This window comes from Suricata suricatta, chromosome 12 (assembly GCF_006229205.1).
Source record: "Suricata suricatta isolate VVHF042 chromosome 12, meerkat_22Aug2017_6uvM2_HiC, whole genome shotgun sequence".
Classification (NCBI taxonomy): Eukaryota; Metazoa; Chordata; class Mammalia; order Carnivora; family Herpestidae; genus Suricata; species Suricata suricatta.
In genome coordinates this window covers 74,767,875-74,784,167 of record NC_043711.1, presented here as the reverse complement: position 1 = coordinate 74,784,167, position 16,293 = coordinate 74,767,875, and the positions used below count along the sequence as shown (strand labels likewise).

At 42.6% G+C, this 16,293-nt stretch overlaps 1 protein-coding gene across 1 annotated transcript; it reads left to right on the top strand.

Moving 5' to 3' along the window:
• Positions 1 to 581: 581 nt before the first annotated feature.
• BMP2 (bone morphogenetic protein 2) lies at positions 582 to 12,156 on the top strand. The gene is made up of 3 exons (XM_029919044.1): positions 582 to 954; positions 2,182 to 2,531; positions 10,156 to 12,156. The coding sequence occupies exons 2-3, from the start codon at positions 2,189 to 2,191 to the stop codon at positions 10,998 to 11,000; spliced, it is 1,188 nt and encodes a 395-aa protein (XP_029774904.1). The 5' UTR covers positions 582 to 954; positions 2,182 to 2,188; the 3' UTR covers positions 11,001 to 12,156.
• The last annotated feature ends 4,137 nt before the right edge of the window (positions 12,157 to 16,293 follow it).

Below are 16,293 nucleotides of genomic sequence, written 5' to 3'. Positions count from 1 at the left end.
CGTGCGCGCCACTGCGCCGTGGCCTCAGCTGCCCGGGCCGCGCTAGAGCGGAGGACCGGCGCGCGGAGCGCCGGGGCGCCGGGAGCCGAGTTCGAGCGCCGCGATGCCGATCACCTACTGCTGGAGCTTGGGGGCCTGCGACGCGCCCGCCGACGTGTGAGCGGACCTCGGGCTGGTCACAAAGCGCACCGCAGCTTCGCCCGGGGGCTAGGAGAGCGAGGGGAGAGCGCGGCCACCCGCCTTGGCGGCCCGGGACTCGGCTCGCCTCGCCGGAGAATGCGCCCGAGGACGCCGGAGCGCCGGAGCCGCGGGGGTTTCAGCTGGCTAGCGCTGATGGGGGTGCGCTGGAGCAAGGCAGAGTGATGCGGGGGGGCAACTCTCTCGGCACCGAGATCGCCGCTGCGCCCTTGCCCGGACCCGGCGTCTCCCAGGATGGCTGCCCCGAGCCATGGGCCGAGGCGGAGCTAGCGCCGAGCGCCCGACCCTCGCCCCCCGAGTGCCGCAGCCGGCCCCGCGCGGGGCCACGCGTCCCGCGGGCGCTGGTTCCTAAGGACAACGACAGCACCAGCTTTTCCTCTCTCCCTTCCCTTCCCTTCCCCGCACTCCTCCCCCTGCTCGCTGTTGTTGTGTGTCAGCACTTGGCTGGAGACTTCTTGAACTTGCAGGGAGAATAGCTTGCGCTCCCCACTTCGCGCCGGTGCCTTTGCCCCGGCGGACCCAACCTCGCGGTCTCTGAACCCCGCTCCACTCCACTCCTCCGCTGGGCCCGACCCCGAGACGCCGCTCCCTGCGCGAGGAGAAGGACTGCCCCGCCGGCACCCGGGAGGAGGAGGTGGCAAAGAAAGGGAACCCGGTCCCTGTGCCAGGTCCTTCGACCAGAGCTTTTTCCATGTGGAGGCTCTTTCAATGGACGTGTCCCCGCGTGCTTCTTAGACGTTCTGCGGTCTCCTAAAGGTAGAGGATGTGGGCCCAGGGCTGGGGCGGGGGGTGGGCGCGGGGCCCGGGCGGCCCCTGCAGTAGAGCCCGTCGGGGGGCCGGGCCTGGCCGGACGTAAACAGACCCCCTCCAGGTCCACGTGCTGCCTAGCCCCTGCGGGAATGCCCACATCCTACCGCCCCCGGCGACCGTCAGCCTGGCCCTCCTGGCTCGCAGTCTTCCGCCCCTCCTACTTTACCTCTTTTCAGTATTTTATTAGGGCGGTTAACACTTAGATGATTAAAAAAAAAAAAAAAAGTCAAAAAAAATGCCTTGGAAACGGTGGACCCTGGATTTCACCCGTTAGTTGCCAACCTTTACGCCCTACCATAGCCCTCTTTTCTCCCTTCTTCAAATTTCTCAGGAAGACCTGCTCTCTACTCAGAGCCAAGTCCTATTTAGGAAAATACTAGAAGTTGGGGTTCTCCCTGTTTGTTTCCAGGAATGCGAGGGGGATAGTACTTCAATGTCACTTTCTACTCATACGTAAATTGATAGACGTATATCCCTGGAGTTATGAGTTATGTAAATAATTAACCTGTGTATCTTGACTGCCTGCGAGAGGGGGTTTGGGGTTGGAGTGGCCTGTCCTCACATCTCTGAGGTTTAGAGGTGGGGGCCACAAGTTGCAAGTGGCTTCGGAAGTTGTGGCCTTAAGTTAACTAGGTCTGGAAGTTATAGACTCTGTGTGTGTGTGTGTGTGTGTGTGTGTATCAGGAAGTTCTATACTGTGCCTCTAAGGAAGTCACATGCACCATTAGTGCGTGTTTATATGCGAGCAAACGCTGGGCAATGTGTTTGGGTTTGTTTAGGGAACGGAGAGGTGTCAGACCAAGCGGTGGCTTCCCCGGGCTCCCTGCACTGGCGGTCAGCACCAGTGTCACAGAAAACAGGGGACAGCCATTGACTCTGGTGTGTGTGTGTGTGTGTGTGTGTGTGTGCGCGCGCGCGCGCGAGCAAATCCTGTCAGATGGGTGAGAGTGGGATAGAAGAGTAAAAGCCTTTGGGCTCAGGAACTCGGGGTTTCTCATTCTCCCCCTAACGTTCAAGCTTCATCCCCCTTTTAAGTATCCCCACGAGTGTTGCAAACCAAGTGGGCACCCTGGAGGAGGAGGCAACGGACCGAGCGGGAGCCGGGGGACGCGGGGGCGGAAGGGGTGAAGGTTGGGCGGGGAACTCGGTGACTCACGTCGGCCCTGTCCACAGGTCGACCATGGTGGCCGGGACCCGCTGTCTTCTAGCGTTGCTGCTTCCCCAGGTCCTCCTGGGCGGCGCAGCCGGCCTCATTCCCGAGCTGGGCCGGAGGAAGTTCGCGGCATCAACTGGCCGCACCTCGTCCCAGCCCTCGGACGAAGTCCTGAGCGAATTTGAGTTGCGGCTGCTCAGCATGTTCGGCCTGAAGCGGAGACCCACCCCCAGCAGGGACGCCGTGGTGCCCCCCTACATGCTGGACCTGTATCGCCGGCACTCGGGACAGCCGGGCGCCCCCGCCCCCGACCACCGGCTGGAGAGGGCAGCCAGCCTCGCCAACACCGTGCGCAGTTTCCACCACGAAGGTGAGGCGTGGAGCAGAGAGTGGGGGCGGAGATGCGGGCGGAGAGTCACCTACCAAAGCTCCCCACCGTGGGCTGAGTGAGTGTTGGCATCCCTAGAAAGGCAGCTTGGCCAGGACTCCGCAGACGTTTCCATTCTTGACTTCTTAAGAACCTTTCCGAACCTGGCTTTAACGCACTGCCTGTGTGGTTCGGGAGCCAGGGATTCCCCTTTGGTAAATCCGCACCCTTTTCCTGGCTTGCAGCCAAAAGAGCGACTCCTCCTCCAGGAACTGGAGAGAAATCAAGTGATGGGGAAGATGAGGGCAAAAGGCATGCCCCTAGTCAGCTAAACGTGCAAGAATTTCATAGGGGAAGAACGAGAAGGAGGGGGGCCAGATTGGGATCTCTTTAAGTCTGTTTGGATGTCCTTGCCCTGTAAATCTGCTTGCCCTGCTTAAGCCGGAGTTTCAGGCCAGACACAGCCAAGGGCAGAATTTTCGGAGATACTATTGGAAAATCAAAGCCCGGGGCCCCAAAGTCTTTCTAATTTACAGTTGATCTGGGCCTGGTTTGGAAGATTTCGAATCCCTATCTAATCCCCGTGGGAGATCAATCCCACAATCAATCTTATTGTTTCCACAATGACTTTCTTGTTTTGTGCTTAAATCTGAGATGAACTCCCTGGTAAGACAAGGCAAGCCTTCAGATAAAAGCTTTTGCAGCAGCTGCCTGTTTTTTGTTTTTTTTTTTTTTCATGTGCATTGAAATGTGGATTTTTTTTCTTTTATGATTCTGGATGTAGTTTTCCTAAGGTAGGATATTTCTGCTTGTTTCATCAGAAAAACATTTAGTGGATTTGAAATGTCTTAGAGCAGCTATTCACCTCTGTTGTACCCAAGTTAGATCAATTAGTTACAAATATGTTCCACTTTAGGTCTTTTTCTGCACTTTTAAATGCCCCTTTGGCTTAATACATTCCAAATAGAGAACAGGTTTCGTCAAATACTAGAGAATGGTCCAAAGCTGTATATCATAGAGCAGCCACTTACGGGTTATTGGAGACTTGGGAGTAGGGTTCCCTTTTTCTTGCCTTGTCGAGGTGGTAACTTTCAAGTGGAAATCTATGATCTGCTGTAAACAAATAAGAAATGTTACAGCCAGGCCTTTTCTGCCAGTGTGAAGGGTGACTGTGCTTGTGAGAACAGCACTTGGCATTGGGAAGAAGTCCCAAAGGCAAGTTGCATAACAAAAGGTACTTCATCAAAGCAGCTGTATGTTCTGAAGGGGACACTGAATTGATAATTCGTTCATTTTCCAGCACATTTCCAAGTGAGGTGCTTTTTACGGTGGCTATCCAATGGGGAAAGACAGAAGATCGCCTCCTACATGCTCTCAGGAGTCAGTCACTGAAGCAGAAGTTGTCTGTTGTCCTATGTAGAAATGTTTTCACCCTGTACGTTCTGTCAACATAGCCTTGGGATGATCATAGATGCAGCTCTCCATTTCCAGCTGATGCTGATTAGAACTGTTTTTCTGCATAGAAAAGTAACAAGAAGAGCTATTTCAGCCACCTCTCCTGGACATTTAGCCTGGAATCATTCTGAACTTTATTTTTAAGGCCAGGACGCTATTGCGTGCCTCTTGTAATTTAAAAGGAGGAACATTTAAGTCCTTTGACACCGAAAACACTTAGTTGCAGGATTCCATCAGTGAAGTCTGTGCCTTTCGCCTTCTTCCTCTGAAAGTGGCTTGATCAAAACTGAACAGGCTGTGAATTATTTGAGTGTTATTTTAGCTTAAATAGCATGCTTGAGTATAAGTCAGAATTTATATCTTTAAAAGCATAAATGTTATGTGCAAAATAATACAGAAGTTACCAACCTGCTTAAAATCAATTAACAGTAATGTCAGATCTTAATGCAGTGAGATGACACAAAAAACCCAAGTGATTTTTGCCTCAGATTTCATCAAATCCACTCCTTTTCTTGTTATGACTAGCATATCACCATTAGACCACATAATGCACTTTTTGAAGACCAATTTCAATTTTGTGTAACCCAGAATTTGTTTTTTATAAACATCCTTGTGCTGTGTGTAGCACTAAAAATCTTCAATAAACCATGCGATTAAGGCAGCTGGCTTAAGAGCAGAACTTGGCTCACGCAGCCTTAATGGGCATTTGTTTGGTAGAGGAGTAAGGGCCCAATTCCAAGAATTACCTGTTAGTTTTATTTGTGGGTGGGATCTGGGTGATTTGGTGAACTGACAACACAAGAGATACCATGGGTATCAGATCTCAACCACTGTGTGAAGATAATGGGACCACATGGTAAGCAATGTGAGATAAAAATTACCGGTTGCCATTTCTCCTATTAAATTTGGCCTAGTCCTCTTACAATACTTTTCACTCAGGAGAGCCCAAGTGCTGCAATAATTTTCTTGTTTTCACTCATTAAAAAGTGCTTTGGCCACATAGACCTTGCATTACTGCCACTGAGGATAGAAAAATCACTTCTCCAACTGGAAAGAGTGTTCTGTGCTTACTGTAGTTAAAAACAATTGAAATTGGTTGCTTTCATTGGCCCTGCAAAAAGTCTCTATGCTTTCCTGACAGGATGGAATATAGAAGGACCATGTGCTTGCTCTCTAGACCCAGAAGGACACAGACTTCTTTTTGCCTGAAACAATGGAATTATCTGCTTTTTTGACTAAGGCTTTCAAATAGAGATTAGCCTTTTTCCCACAAATGTAATTATCATGAAAATATATCCAACCACTACCCTGTGAGAGAGAACTTGTATCATAAATATCCAGTGTAAGCAAAAGATTTGGCCATGTACACCCCACAAACCAATGCTCGCCTGATGTGCTTTTCCTAGGATCCCCAGGGTTTCAGTGTTGTTAAGAAAGGCCCCATCAAGTAGAACAGGCATTCTCTCTGGAAATCCTCATGGAGATTGAGGCTCTGGTACCCAGTGATTGTTCTTATGCTAATATTTTCTGTTCTCTGCTCTTTTAGAGGTTCCTCGGTATTCTTCCTTGATTCCTTCTCATTGAGCTATTTTGTCTTTTTTTTTTTTTTTAACTGTCATTTGTGTATTTCACCAAGTAGTCAGAGAACAGTAAGAGGGCACATGATCATTCGAAAGGTGTTGGAGTTCAGGGTGGGCAGAAGCCAGGTCATGGTCAGTGGATGACCATACTTTTCCTGTATTTGCCATTTCTTTTGTTATCTTTTTTTTAAAGATTGTTTCCTGTTAACTGTCTTATCTTAAATATTTTTTCTCCTTCGTGTGTCAATTCTCTAGCCTTTATTTTATATTCTCGAAAGTGGTGTTTCTTATTCTAGCCATTTTCACTGAAGGGCAGTGATTTCCAACCTTCCTGATTTGTTGTAGCATCCTCAGGTTAATGGTCTTTTTTGGTCCAAAGAGAGTGGCAAACTTCTCAAAAGATAACAATAAGTCACTTTTTGGCTATCATTCTTTAGGACAAAAAGGCAGCTGCGAAATATCAGTGGTTCCAAGTAAGATCTGTATGTCCTAGTGGGCCCTGCCATTTTAATTTCCTAATCTTTCGTTCTTACCTCTTTCCACCATACTTGAGTGGTAGTATATTTCTGTTCCTTTGGTTGAGAAGGAACCTTGTGGTTATTATTGTATTAAATATAAAGACTCCCCTAATGGCTTTTACTTTTGCTTGAGTTATTGACTCTTGCCTCATGTTAGGTAGTGTCATCTAGTGGCCAGAAACTTGGGAACTACAGTAGACTCAAGCTCATAGCCCTGCTCTTCATTTACTAGCTCTGTGACCTTAGGAAAGTCACATAACCTCTCTGCGCTCCAACTGTTTCATTTCCAAAATGGAGATAGTAAGAGTTCCTCTCTAATTGATTTGCTGTGAGATAATTTATGTCAAAGATCTTAGTGCCAGATATGGCACCAAGAAGCATTAAGCACACTAATTATATTATGATGATTTCTTTCTCTTATGTCCTATATTCCCCCTTGTCTAGGGGAGAGGAAGCCAGAGGGAACTCACTCTGGCTGAGGTAACTCAGGCTCATCTTTTGTGTTATCTTGATGTAGATGAATAATTGACAGTGTACATGATTAAGTTAGAACTTCACTTTTTGAGGAGAGGTCAAATGTCACTGGTGCCTTATTTTTCTTTACTAACCCCACATTTTTTGCAGCTATAGCTCCATATGTTTAGATAAGAACTTAGAGGTTTAAGAACTCAGGTCTAAAATAGGCCAGAATATGCAGAGCCCATTAACAAATTCAGCTTGTTCAATAAGGGTTATTTACAGAGAACTAACAACTATATAAGCCTTCACAAAAGCATACATCACCTATTTAGGTAAATACTCTATATTTTCAAAAGCCCCAGGGTTGGTATGATGATTTGCAGCTTCCCCCCCCCCCCTTTACTTTACTTTATTTGAAATAGATTTTTATTTTTCTACCCTCAAGAAGAAATTCATTCCTTGCTGATCAAGGGAAATGGTGGTAGGTCTCCCAAACATGAACAGTTCTTTTCTGGATTTGGAGTTTTCTGTGATCTTCTGACTCGCCTCTGTGACCTGAATCCACAGGGGCATCACTACGGCATCCTTTGTATTAAGGACAAGTAGGGATTCTTGATGAAGCTGGAAAGTCAGAGAAGGGTCTTCACGTTACTTCACATTACTGTTGTTTAATAGTGCAATTCTTCCCTTTGGTAAGGTTGATAAGTGATATCCTTTTTTCTGCTTCATCTCCTGTGAGATTTTGAAGCGGAAAATGAAATTGCTGTTTGTTTTTTTCTGTCAAATCTGGTCAGATGGTGGCAATTTTATATGATTCAGCCATACATTTATCTTCTGGAGGTTTATTCTATTTTATTCCTCTTCTATACCCATCTTTACTGATTTTAGCTGTCTTTCATGCTAGTCTTGGTGAATGCCCCTTCATTATCATCCACTGGCTGTGTGTGTATGTCTCCGTGTCTTTGTGTCTGTTCATAACTTCCTTCTTTTTCATTTATGGATTTTGATTCAGTTTTTCTTGCAATTGTTATTTTTCTGGATGCCTTCTTATTACAGCTGTTCAGCAAATGCCCTGAATAGTTTGCCTTTCCTTCTCCCTCTTTAAAAGAGAAGAGAGGGGCGCCTGGGTGGCTCAGTCGGTTAAGCTTCTGACTTCGGCTCAGTTCATGATCTCATGTTCGTGGATTCGAGCCCCACGTCCGGCTCTGTGCTGACAGTTTAGCGCCTGGAGCCTGCTTCAGATTCTGTCTCCCTCTCTCTCTGCCCCTCCCCACTCATGCTGTGTCTCTGTCTCAAAAATAAATTTTAAAAAAATTAAAAAAAGAGAAGAGAGCATTCTTAGGTGTGTTGGTTATCAGAGAAGTCAGTAACTCAAGCCCCATCTGGTCTTAAGTCATTACATCTGGGGAACACTGCTGATTTTTATGTCATGCCTTTTTTTTTTTTTTTTTTTGGCATCTGTTGGCTTCTCTGCTGAAAAAATGCCTTCAGTGAAAACATTAGAGGGCTCCTGAATTAGTAGAAAGGAAAGAAGGAAAGAAGCTGAATGCAATCCTTGATACTTGTTGGAGCTACTGAGAAGAGCGCTGCTCTGATTGGTTGTAGTGCCTGGCCTGAAGTACTGTTACCTTAGAGTGAGATTTATAGTGTGGATGGCCCCCCAAAGGTATTCCTAACAGGTGTAGATTAGCAGGCACCAGGGGGCCATGGAAGATTTACTTCTTGGCCTGATAGCCTCCACATCCCAAGTAGATGACCTTTGGAAGATCTTTCTGTTCTGAGTCCCTGGCTGCCCACCCATGGACTCACGTCTTACTCCTTGGGGCCAACACTAATGTTTCTTCTCCTCATTATTGTATTATTTGACCAAAAGTCACTTTAAAATAATACCACTGGAATTTACACTTGAATGTGAAAAGCATCCTTTAAAATCTTGACCCTCTGGGGGTAGTCCATGAGCTCCCAGCATCGCCTCACCTGGGAGCTTGCTAGAAGTGCTGAATCTCAGGTCCCACCCAGGCCTGCTGAATCAGAATCTGCATTTGGAGATTGCAGATATCTTGGGAGTTCTGTGTGAAGACTAAAATTTAAGAAGTATCACATTAAAGCATTACTCTATAATTTCTTGAAAACTGTCCCTCTTGAACTTAGCACTTCCACTTAGGTTGCCTTGATGACTGGTGCTTTGATGATGAAGGTTTACACAAGTAGAACCTTTAAGTGAGCGATTTGAAGTGATTCTCCTCTGCTAACACATCTAGATTTCTCTTTGTCGAGCTTACAGCTAGCTATCTGATTTAGGGGAAAGATAACCATAAAGTTAATAAAAATATGGTTTCCTCTTATGAGAATGATAGGGCTAAATAGATTTTGGTAGCACTTAGGTTGGATCCTGAATGAAGCAGGTTAAGTTTTTAGACAATGAAAGGGCTAGAATGTGGTAAAGCTAGAAAAAAATAAACCCAAATGTCTCAAATCCTATTGCTATTTACTGCCAATTTAGTGATAATGTTTACCTTTGGTGATTTGCAGATGAAAGCATTCAAGGTGGTATGTGATATTTTATTATTTGCTTGGAAAACAGTAATCCTTAGACTTTAAGTTCAGCAATCTTAAATCAGAAAGACCTTTTATGCATAGCCCACTTCAATGGCTATTTTGAAATGATGATAATAGATATAGAATGTTAATTCTGCAATAGGATGAGATTATCCCTTATGTCACAAATATCATAATGGTATTTTTGTAAATTTTCATAGTTTTTTTGTTTTGTGCCCTTTTGGTAGGTGTATGTTTTTAATAAGATTTATTATTATTACTTTTTAAAGGATAACGGAATTAAAAACAGAAGAGAGTCTTTTTTTCCCCAAAAGTATCTAAAATGAGATTTGGTGTTTGAGGTCATGAGGAGGTGAGAGAACAGACAACAGTTGGGAAGTTCCTTCTCTTGAAATTGTCTGGCCTTAATTACTACGGTGTCTTCGTACCACCCTTACGCTTCCAAAGAAGTCGATCCTTGGAAATGCCTTTGTCTCTGGACTTGGAGTAAAATAGTAGGGTGTGCTTTGCAAAATGTCATCGTTGATGTTGAGTTTCAGACTCTTTAATTAGGAAACTGAAATCTGTATATCGAGATTTGTAAATCATCTAAATTGCAGAGTAATGTTTTAGAATACTGCTTAAGGGATTGACATTAAAGCCTTTTTCTTTTTAAGAAATGCAATAATTTCCTCAAATCCTCACTCATTAGACCTCTACTAACTATAGTGCTGACTTTTTTTTTTGCCCTAAAGTCTGTGAATTCCAAAGAAATGCTTCACCATGTCCCCATTATTTTGGCCACCTGGAAGCAGTATTCATGTATTGGATTAAAAGCATAACAATGACTTGTGAAGTTTTTCTTCTTGGTATACGTGTTGACATAAACACACAGAAAACAGAGGATTCCTTTTTATCAAAAGGGGAAGTTTTTATTTTCTGTTTGCAAACTTTTACATGGGTTAAATCAAACCCTGAAATGTGGTATGCAAATTCTCATATATCATCAGATTGTCATTACTTATTTTACTGAATGAGTTTTTTCTTCTTCTTTTCCACCTATGTCTATCAAATCAGAATCTTTGGAAGAACTGCCAGAAATGAGTGGAAAAACAACCCGGAGATTCTTCTTTAATTTAACTTCTATCCCCACCGATGAGTTTATCACCTCAGCAGAACTTCAGGTTTTTCGGGAACAGATGCAGGAAACTCTGGAAAACAATAGCAGTTTCCATCACCGAATTAATATTTATGAAATTATAAAACCTGCAACAGCCAACTTGAAGTTCCCTATGACCAGACTTTTGGACACCAGGTTGGTGAATCAGAACGCAAGCAGGTGGGAGAGTTTTGACGTCACCCCTGCTGTCATGAGGTGGACCGCACAGGGACTCGCCAACCACGGATTTGTGGTAGAGGTGACCCACTTGGAAGAGAACCAAGGTGTCTCCAAGAGACATGTCAGGATTAGCAGGTCTTTGCACCAAGATGAGCACAGCTGGTCACAAATCAGGCCACTGCTAGTAACTTTTGGCCATGATGGGAAAGGGCACCCTCTCCACAAAAGAGAAAAGCGCCAAGCAAAACATAAACAGCGCAAACGCCTTAAGTCCAGCTGTAAGAGACACCCTTTGTACGTGGACTTCAGTGACGTGGGGTGGAATGACTGGATTGTAGCCCCCCCAGGGTACCATGCCTTTTATTGCCATGGGGAATGCCCTTTTCCCCTGGCAGATCACCTGAACTCCACTAATCATGCCATTGTTCAGACGTTGGTCAACTCTGTTAATTCTAAAATTCCTAAGGCGTGCTGTGTACCAACGGAACTCAGTGCTATCTCCATGCTATACCTTGATGAAAATGAAAAGGTCGTATTAAAGAACTATCAGGACATGGTTGTGGAGGGTTGTGGGTGTCGTTAGCACAGCAAAATAAAATAAAATTAAATATATATATATATATATATATTTTAGAAAAAAGCAAAAAAAAAAAAAACCAAGTTGACACTTTAATATTTCCCAATGAAGACTTTATTTATGGAATGGAATGGAGAAAACAGCTATTTTGCAAATATATTTATATCTACAAAAAGAAGTTGGGAAAACAAATATTTTAATCAGAGAATTATTCCTTAAAGATTTTAAAATGTATTTAGTTGTACATTTTATATGGGTTCAACCCCAGCACATGAAGTATAATGGTCAGATTTATTTTGTATTTATTTACTATTATAACCACTTTTTAGGAAAGATAGCTAATTTGTATTTATATGTAATCAGAAGAAGTATTGGGTTTGTAAATAATTTTCCAAAAATTGTAGTTGTTTCCAGTTGTGTGTATTTAAGATGAAAAGTCTACATGGAAGGTTACTCTGGCAAAGTGCTTAGCACATTTGCTTTTTTGCAGTGCTACTGTTAAGGTCACAAGTTCAAGTCCAGAAAAAAAGTGGATAATCCACTCTGCTGACTTTCAAGATTATTATATTATTCAATTCTCAGGAATGTTGCAGGGTGGTTGTCCAATCCATGAGAACTTACGTCCTTATTAGGTGGAATATTTGGATAAGAACCAGACATTGCTGATCGAATATAGAAACACTTTCCTACCCCTTACTTTGCAGAGAGAATAAAGCAGGACCAATAGAAATAATTAGGAAAATGATGAATCTGCAGGAAAGTGAATGATGGTTTATTGTTGTTCTTTCCCAAAGTAGTGATACCTTCAAAGGGCTGGTCTGGCCAAAGTATTAAATAAAACATAAGATTTCTTTGTTATTAATATTGTGGTGATGTATATTTAAAATTGATATCTAGTGGCTCTCATGAAAAATTCTAAATTGATTTGTATCTAACTTTTACCTCATCTGAGAGCTCTTTATGCTCAGAAGGTTCCAGTTTTCTAAAGTTGTCCAACACACAGCAAAATTGTGCCCGTCATGTTTTCTGCCCACCGCCTATTCTCTGTTTGATCAGCTTGCTTTTCTTTCCAAGGTTATGTGTTTGAACACAATTCTCCAAATGTTAAACCTATTTCAGATAATAAATATCAGAGCTCTGGCATTTCATTTTATAAAGTCCATCCTGCAAGAAAACGGTGCATTTTGTACAGCATTCCTGATGATTACGTCGTGTTTGCATTTTTGCTTCTGAAGTTATTCATTTTGGAGGGAGGTGGGGAAAAGGGAAGGAATGGTTGGAAATTTGCAAGTTAAGTCACTTGATAATTCATATTTGCCTCAGAAGAATTACCAGTGATTTAGTGTTTGACATGAATGTCTTTGGGGTTCATGATTTAAGAGAAAGATTTAAGAGAAAACCAAAGCTCCCAAACAAGCAAAACCTGGGGAACCCAAGATAAAGTTTCAGAGATGCTATCCCATGCAACAGAAGCAACGGTGCCAAAAAATTAGAAAGGGAAAGTGTCTGAGATCAGCTTCTGCAAGGACATCTGCCAATTGGACAGAAGCCCAAGCAGAATGAAGTCAAATTAGGCCACTCAGAGTGAACTCTCACAGTGGCAGAGCTGCGCTCTGCGTTGAAATCACATCCAAGGAAGGTGGGTATGTCTGTATGGCCAGGAGACTCACAACTCCCTACTATTTTACAGGAAGTCTTTTAGGTCAATTTCTAGGGCTCTGTGTCACCTCTGATCCTGCTGTGATTGGTGAGGCCTGGTTCTAATCTTTTTTAGCCTTGCCTTGGAATTGGCTGGAAAAATCGCATGCTCATAAAGGAACAGACTGTTACAATCAGATTCTCAGGAATTAACTTGAGATGACCATGGATGTAGTTACATTTTGATTGTGATAGATTTAACCCTTGCCTTGAGATTATGTAGATCATGTTTTTAAATTAATGCCAGTTATATTTTACTCCTTCCACTTTTAAAAATCTTTCCATTCCTTTTCAGCCCTATGCCTGTTGCTTTTGCATGAGTGAGAATCACTAAGTATTAGAACTGACTTTGGAGGACAGGATGATCTTTGTCCTCCAGCCATCTTTCACCCCCCCCATTTGCCATGGATAGGAGGGACAATGTGCACTGTCTTAACATCTTAAGAAATAATAACCATGTTTTCTCATCTCCAAATACTCTAGATGAGAGTGAGATTATAGCACAAGAGTTTCCAGCCATTTGGCAATGCAGTCCATTCTTTTCAATTTTTCTGGTTCATTGGTTCTGATTTTCTTTGTTAAAATGGTTTTCAATGGTATCAACTCAAGTATCTTCTCTTGCGTGTTTTATATGTATATAAACTATACACAAACGTAAATATATACATGTAATATGTATAAAAACATATGAAAATATGTGATATATGTTACATATGTCTAGATGATGGTATTTTCAGCTTCAGTTTAGTTGAGGACTCTGACCTTGGCAGCTCGTTTGAGAAACAATATTCTTACATACATTCTACATTCTTACAGACCTTTTGGCTCATGTTCTTCATTTTGAGAAAAAGTGTCATAACTAACTCCATGACACGGAATCTTTTGAATCTGCAGTGACTATTCTGTAGGAATCCTTGAGTCCTTTTACAGTTGGCTTTAAAAAATGTATCAGTTTCTGAATTTTGGAGGATCACCTTTCAAAACTGATTAAATTCTGTCATCTGTTTTCGTGCTTGTCTGGGCTCTGTGCTCACCCTGGCATGGTTTTAACCTGGATAGCAGGTCCCAATGCTCTGTTCATTTTTTTTGCATTCAAAATTGGGGAAGGGGAGGTTGAAAGTTTACATATTTATCTGTGCTTCAACCTTTTTGTAATTTGTACTCTAATTGCTACTTTAAATTGTACCTTAAGAGGCCAAGATTATCACTAGGTAATCTAAATGTTCCATGTCTTTTCCCTCAATTTTTTTATTGAAGATGGAGAAATCATTTGTGCAACTCAAAGCACTTTTTAAAAGAGTGTGTTTCTATTCTGCAGTCACATTAGTGTTAAGATACTGATTCATGAAATGTTAGATGCCATAGCCCCCAACATAACCTTGCAATAAAGAATTTAAGTGTAGAATAAGTGTCATATGCATGGGAAATTACAAAGAAGTAAGATTGCCCTATTCTTTTCCTGGTTGTTTTTTTTCAGGGGGCAAGTAAGGTGAGATGGATAAAATGCAAGTCTTCTTTACTTAGGTAAAATGCTTTTCCTTTTCTCTCTACTTTGTTGACATAAATGACAGCCTTACTGTGTTCTCCAGGGCAGAGTTTTTGACTATCTCCCTCCCCTGCAAATTTCAAAGTGAACTTCTGCCTAACTGTGGGGACCGATGCTCTAAATAAAACATCTTAGATCTTAATGTGCATAAGACTCGCCAGTACTGCCTCAAGGGGAATACGAGTTGATGTGTATACAGACCCCTCGGGATCATGTTATAACACAGGTTCTGTTTCAGGGAATCTGCGGTGGGGCCTGAGAGTCTGGATTTCTGAGACGCTCCCAGGTAAAGCTATTACCTCTGGCCTATGGACTACGGTTTTGAGTAGCAAGGCTCTGATAATTCTTTCTCAATCACAGCAGCAGCAAGTTGGACTGAGTTTAGGCTCCTCTCTACGAAGTAGCCCTTAAAGGAAAAACATGAAACCTGTATATAGGATGGTATTTGAATACATTTTCCATATCTGAAATGATGTTCTACATTTTTTTTTCAAAGGCATTCTTTTCCCCCACAAGATGACTGGCAATTTTGTGTTCTAGCCACCCTCAGACATGAAAACACTTGGTTGCTTATCTTGTAAAATCTGCTCTGCTTGCTTGCTTGGGCATGTACACAGTTTAGTCAAATACATGTCAGTACATCTATGTGGATGGGGGAGCAGGTGCAAGCCCTTAACGTACTTGAAAAAAGTTTAACACTCAAGTCAGTCCACTGACTTGATCCTGTGTGATCTTAGTGCCAAGCGTCTGAGTTAAAAGTTTTCCCTTTGAAGGCAGCAAATAGATGTCATACATTTGAAGCATTTGTTTATACTAAAAATGATACTTGAATTTTTTTTTTAAGTTCTAAGACAGTTCATTGTATAACACCACTGAGTCTAGAGGGTGATACAAAGCTTCGCAAGCTGGTATTTGAGGTTTGATTTAATGGATATTGGAATTTGTGATGCTGCAGTTGGCTTCGAATAAAGGTGGTGAGGTGAATGGGCTCAAGGTAGAAAAAGCAAAAGGAATTGATTTCCCTCTGCAGTGGGGGCAGCAAAGAAATATCTCTGCATTGGTGCCTCCTTTTTAGCAAAATGTCCTATGAGGGTTGTATTTTAGCAGCCTCATTTTTAGTCTTTAGGGAACCACTACGGACCTTTCTTAGAAGCAACACAGAGTTGAATGTTGAAATGCTGGGATGAATGGATTCCTAATCTCCAAACACACATTATATATTTATATATATAAATAATATATACTATACATCAATATATATTATACTATATACTATATATACTACATATGTAATTATATGTAATACTATACACACTAATAATATATTAACATATATGTGTGCATAACATATACGTATACATATATATTTTTCCCATATATCCGAAGGAAAAATTTTGCTTTGCTCTTGTCTGGAGTCCATATGCTCAGTATAGGGCACCTAGTGTTTTTGTTGTAGTTGGGTTTATCATTTCGTTTAGGTCTCTACATTTTGAATTGAGTCCCTCTGGGGTGCTTAATCAGTATGCCAGACGCCGACTTGAACACCCACTTCAGGGCTGTGTTTGCCCCTGCCCTGGGCCCCACTCTAAGGCAGGGCCAGAAGTACATTATTGCTGCAGTCCATTCTGATGGGGAGATCTCTATGCAATCCACCGATTTGCTTAGAGCTTCCCTCGTAAGGAGCAGGATCTCATCTGGACTGCATTTATACTGGAACCACTTGGCCACAACACTATGAGAATAATTATTGAACTATTTTACTGTACAACTATTTCCAAATTGTTGATTTTTTATTGATTTCAGGAGGCAAGCTAATTGCCCCATGGCAACTTGATGTGAACGTTTAATGAAGATCAGGAAACAGAGTTTATGAAAAGCTTTTGTATAGTAACTGCAAAGTTTCAAGAACTGTTTTATACTTCCTGACAGTGCTGGGCCTAGCTTAATGGTTTGTTTTTATTACTTAAGAGTGTAAACCTTGCTTTAGCCCGGTGTGTGGAAACTATACCCTCATCCCGCATTACGCATTTTCGAGTTGCTTTTTACTCACTCCTA

Coding starts and splice junctions, on each gene's coding strand:
- BMP2 (XM_029919044.1), top strand. CDS start 2,189: ATGGTGGCCGGGACCCGCTGTCTTCTAGCGTTGCTGCTTCCCCAGGTC. Junction 2,532..10,155: donor GCGCAGTTTCCACCACGAAG/GTGAGGCGTGGA, acceptor CTATCAAATCAG/AATCTTTGGAAGAACTGCCA.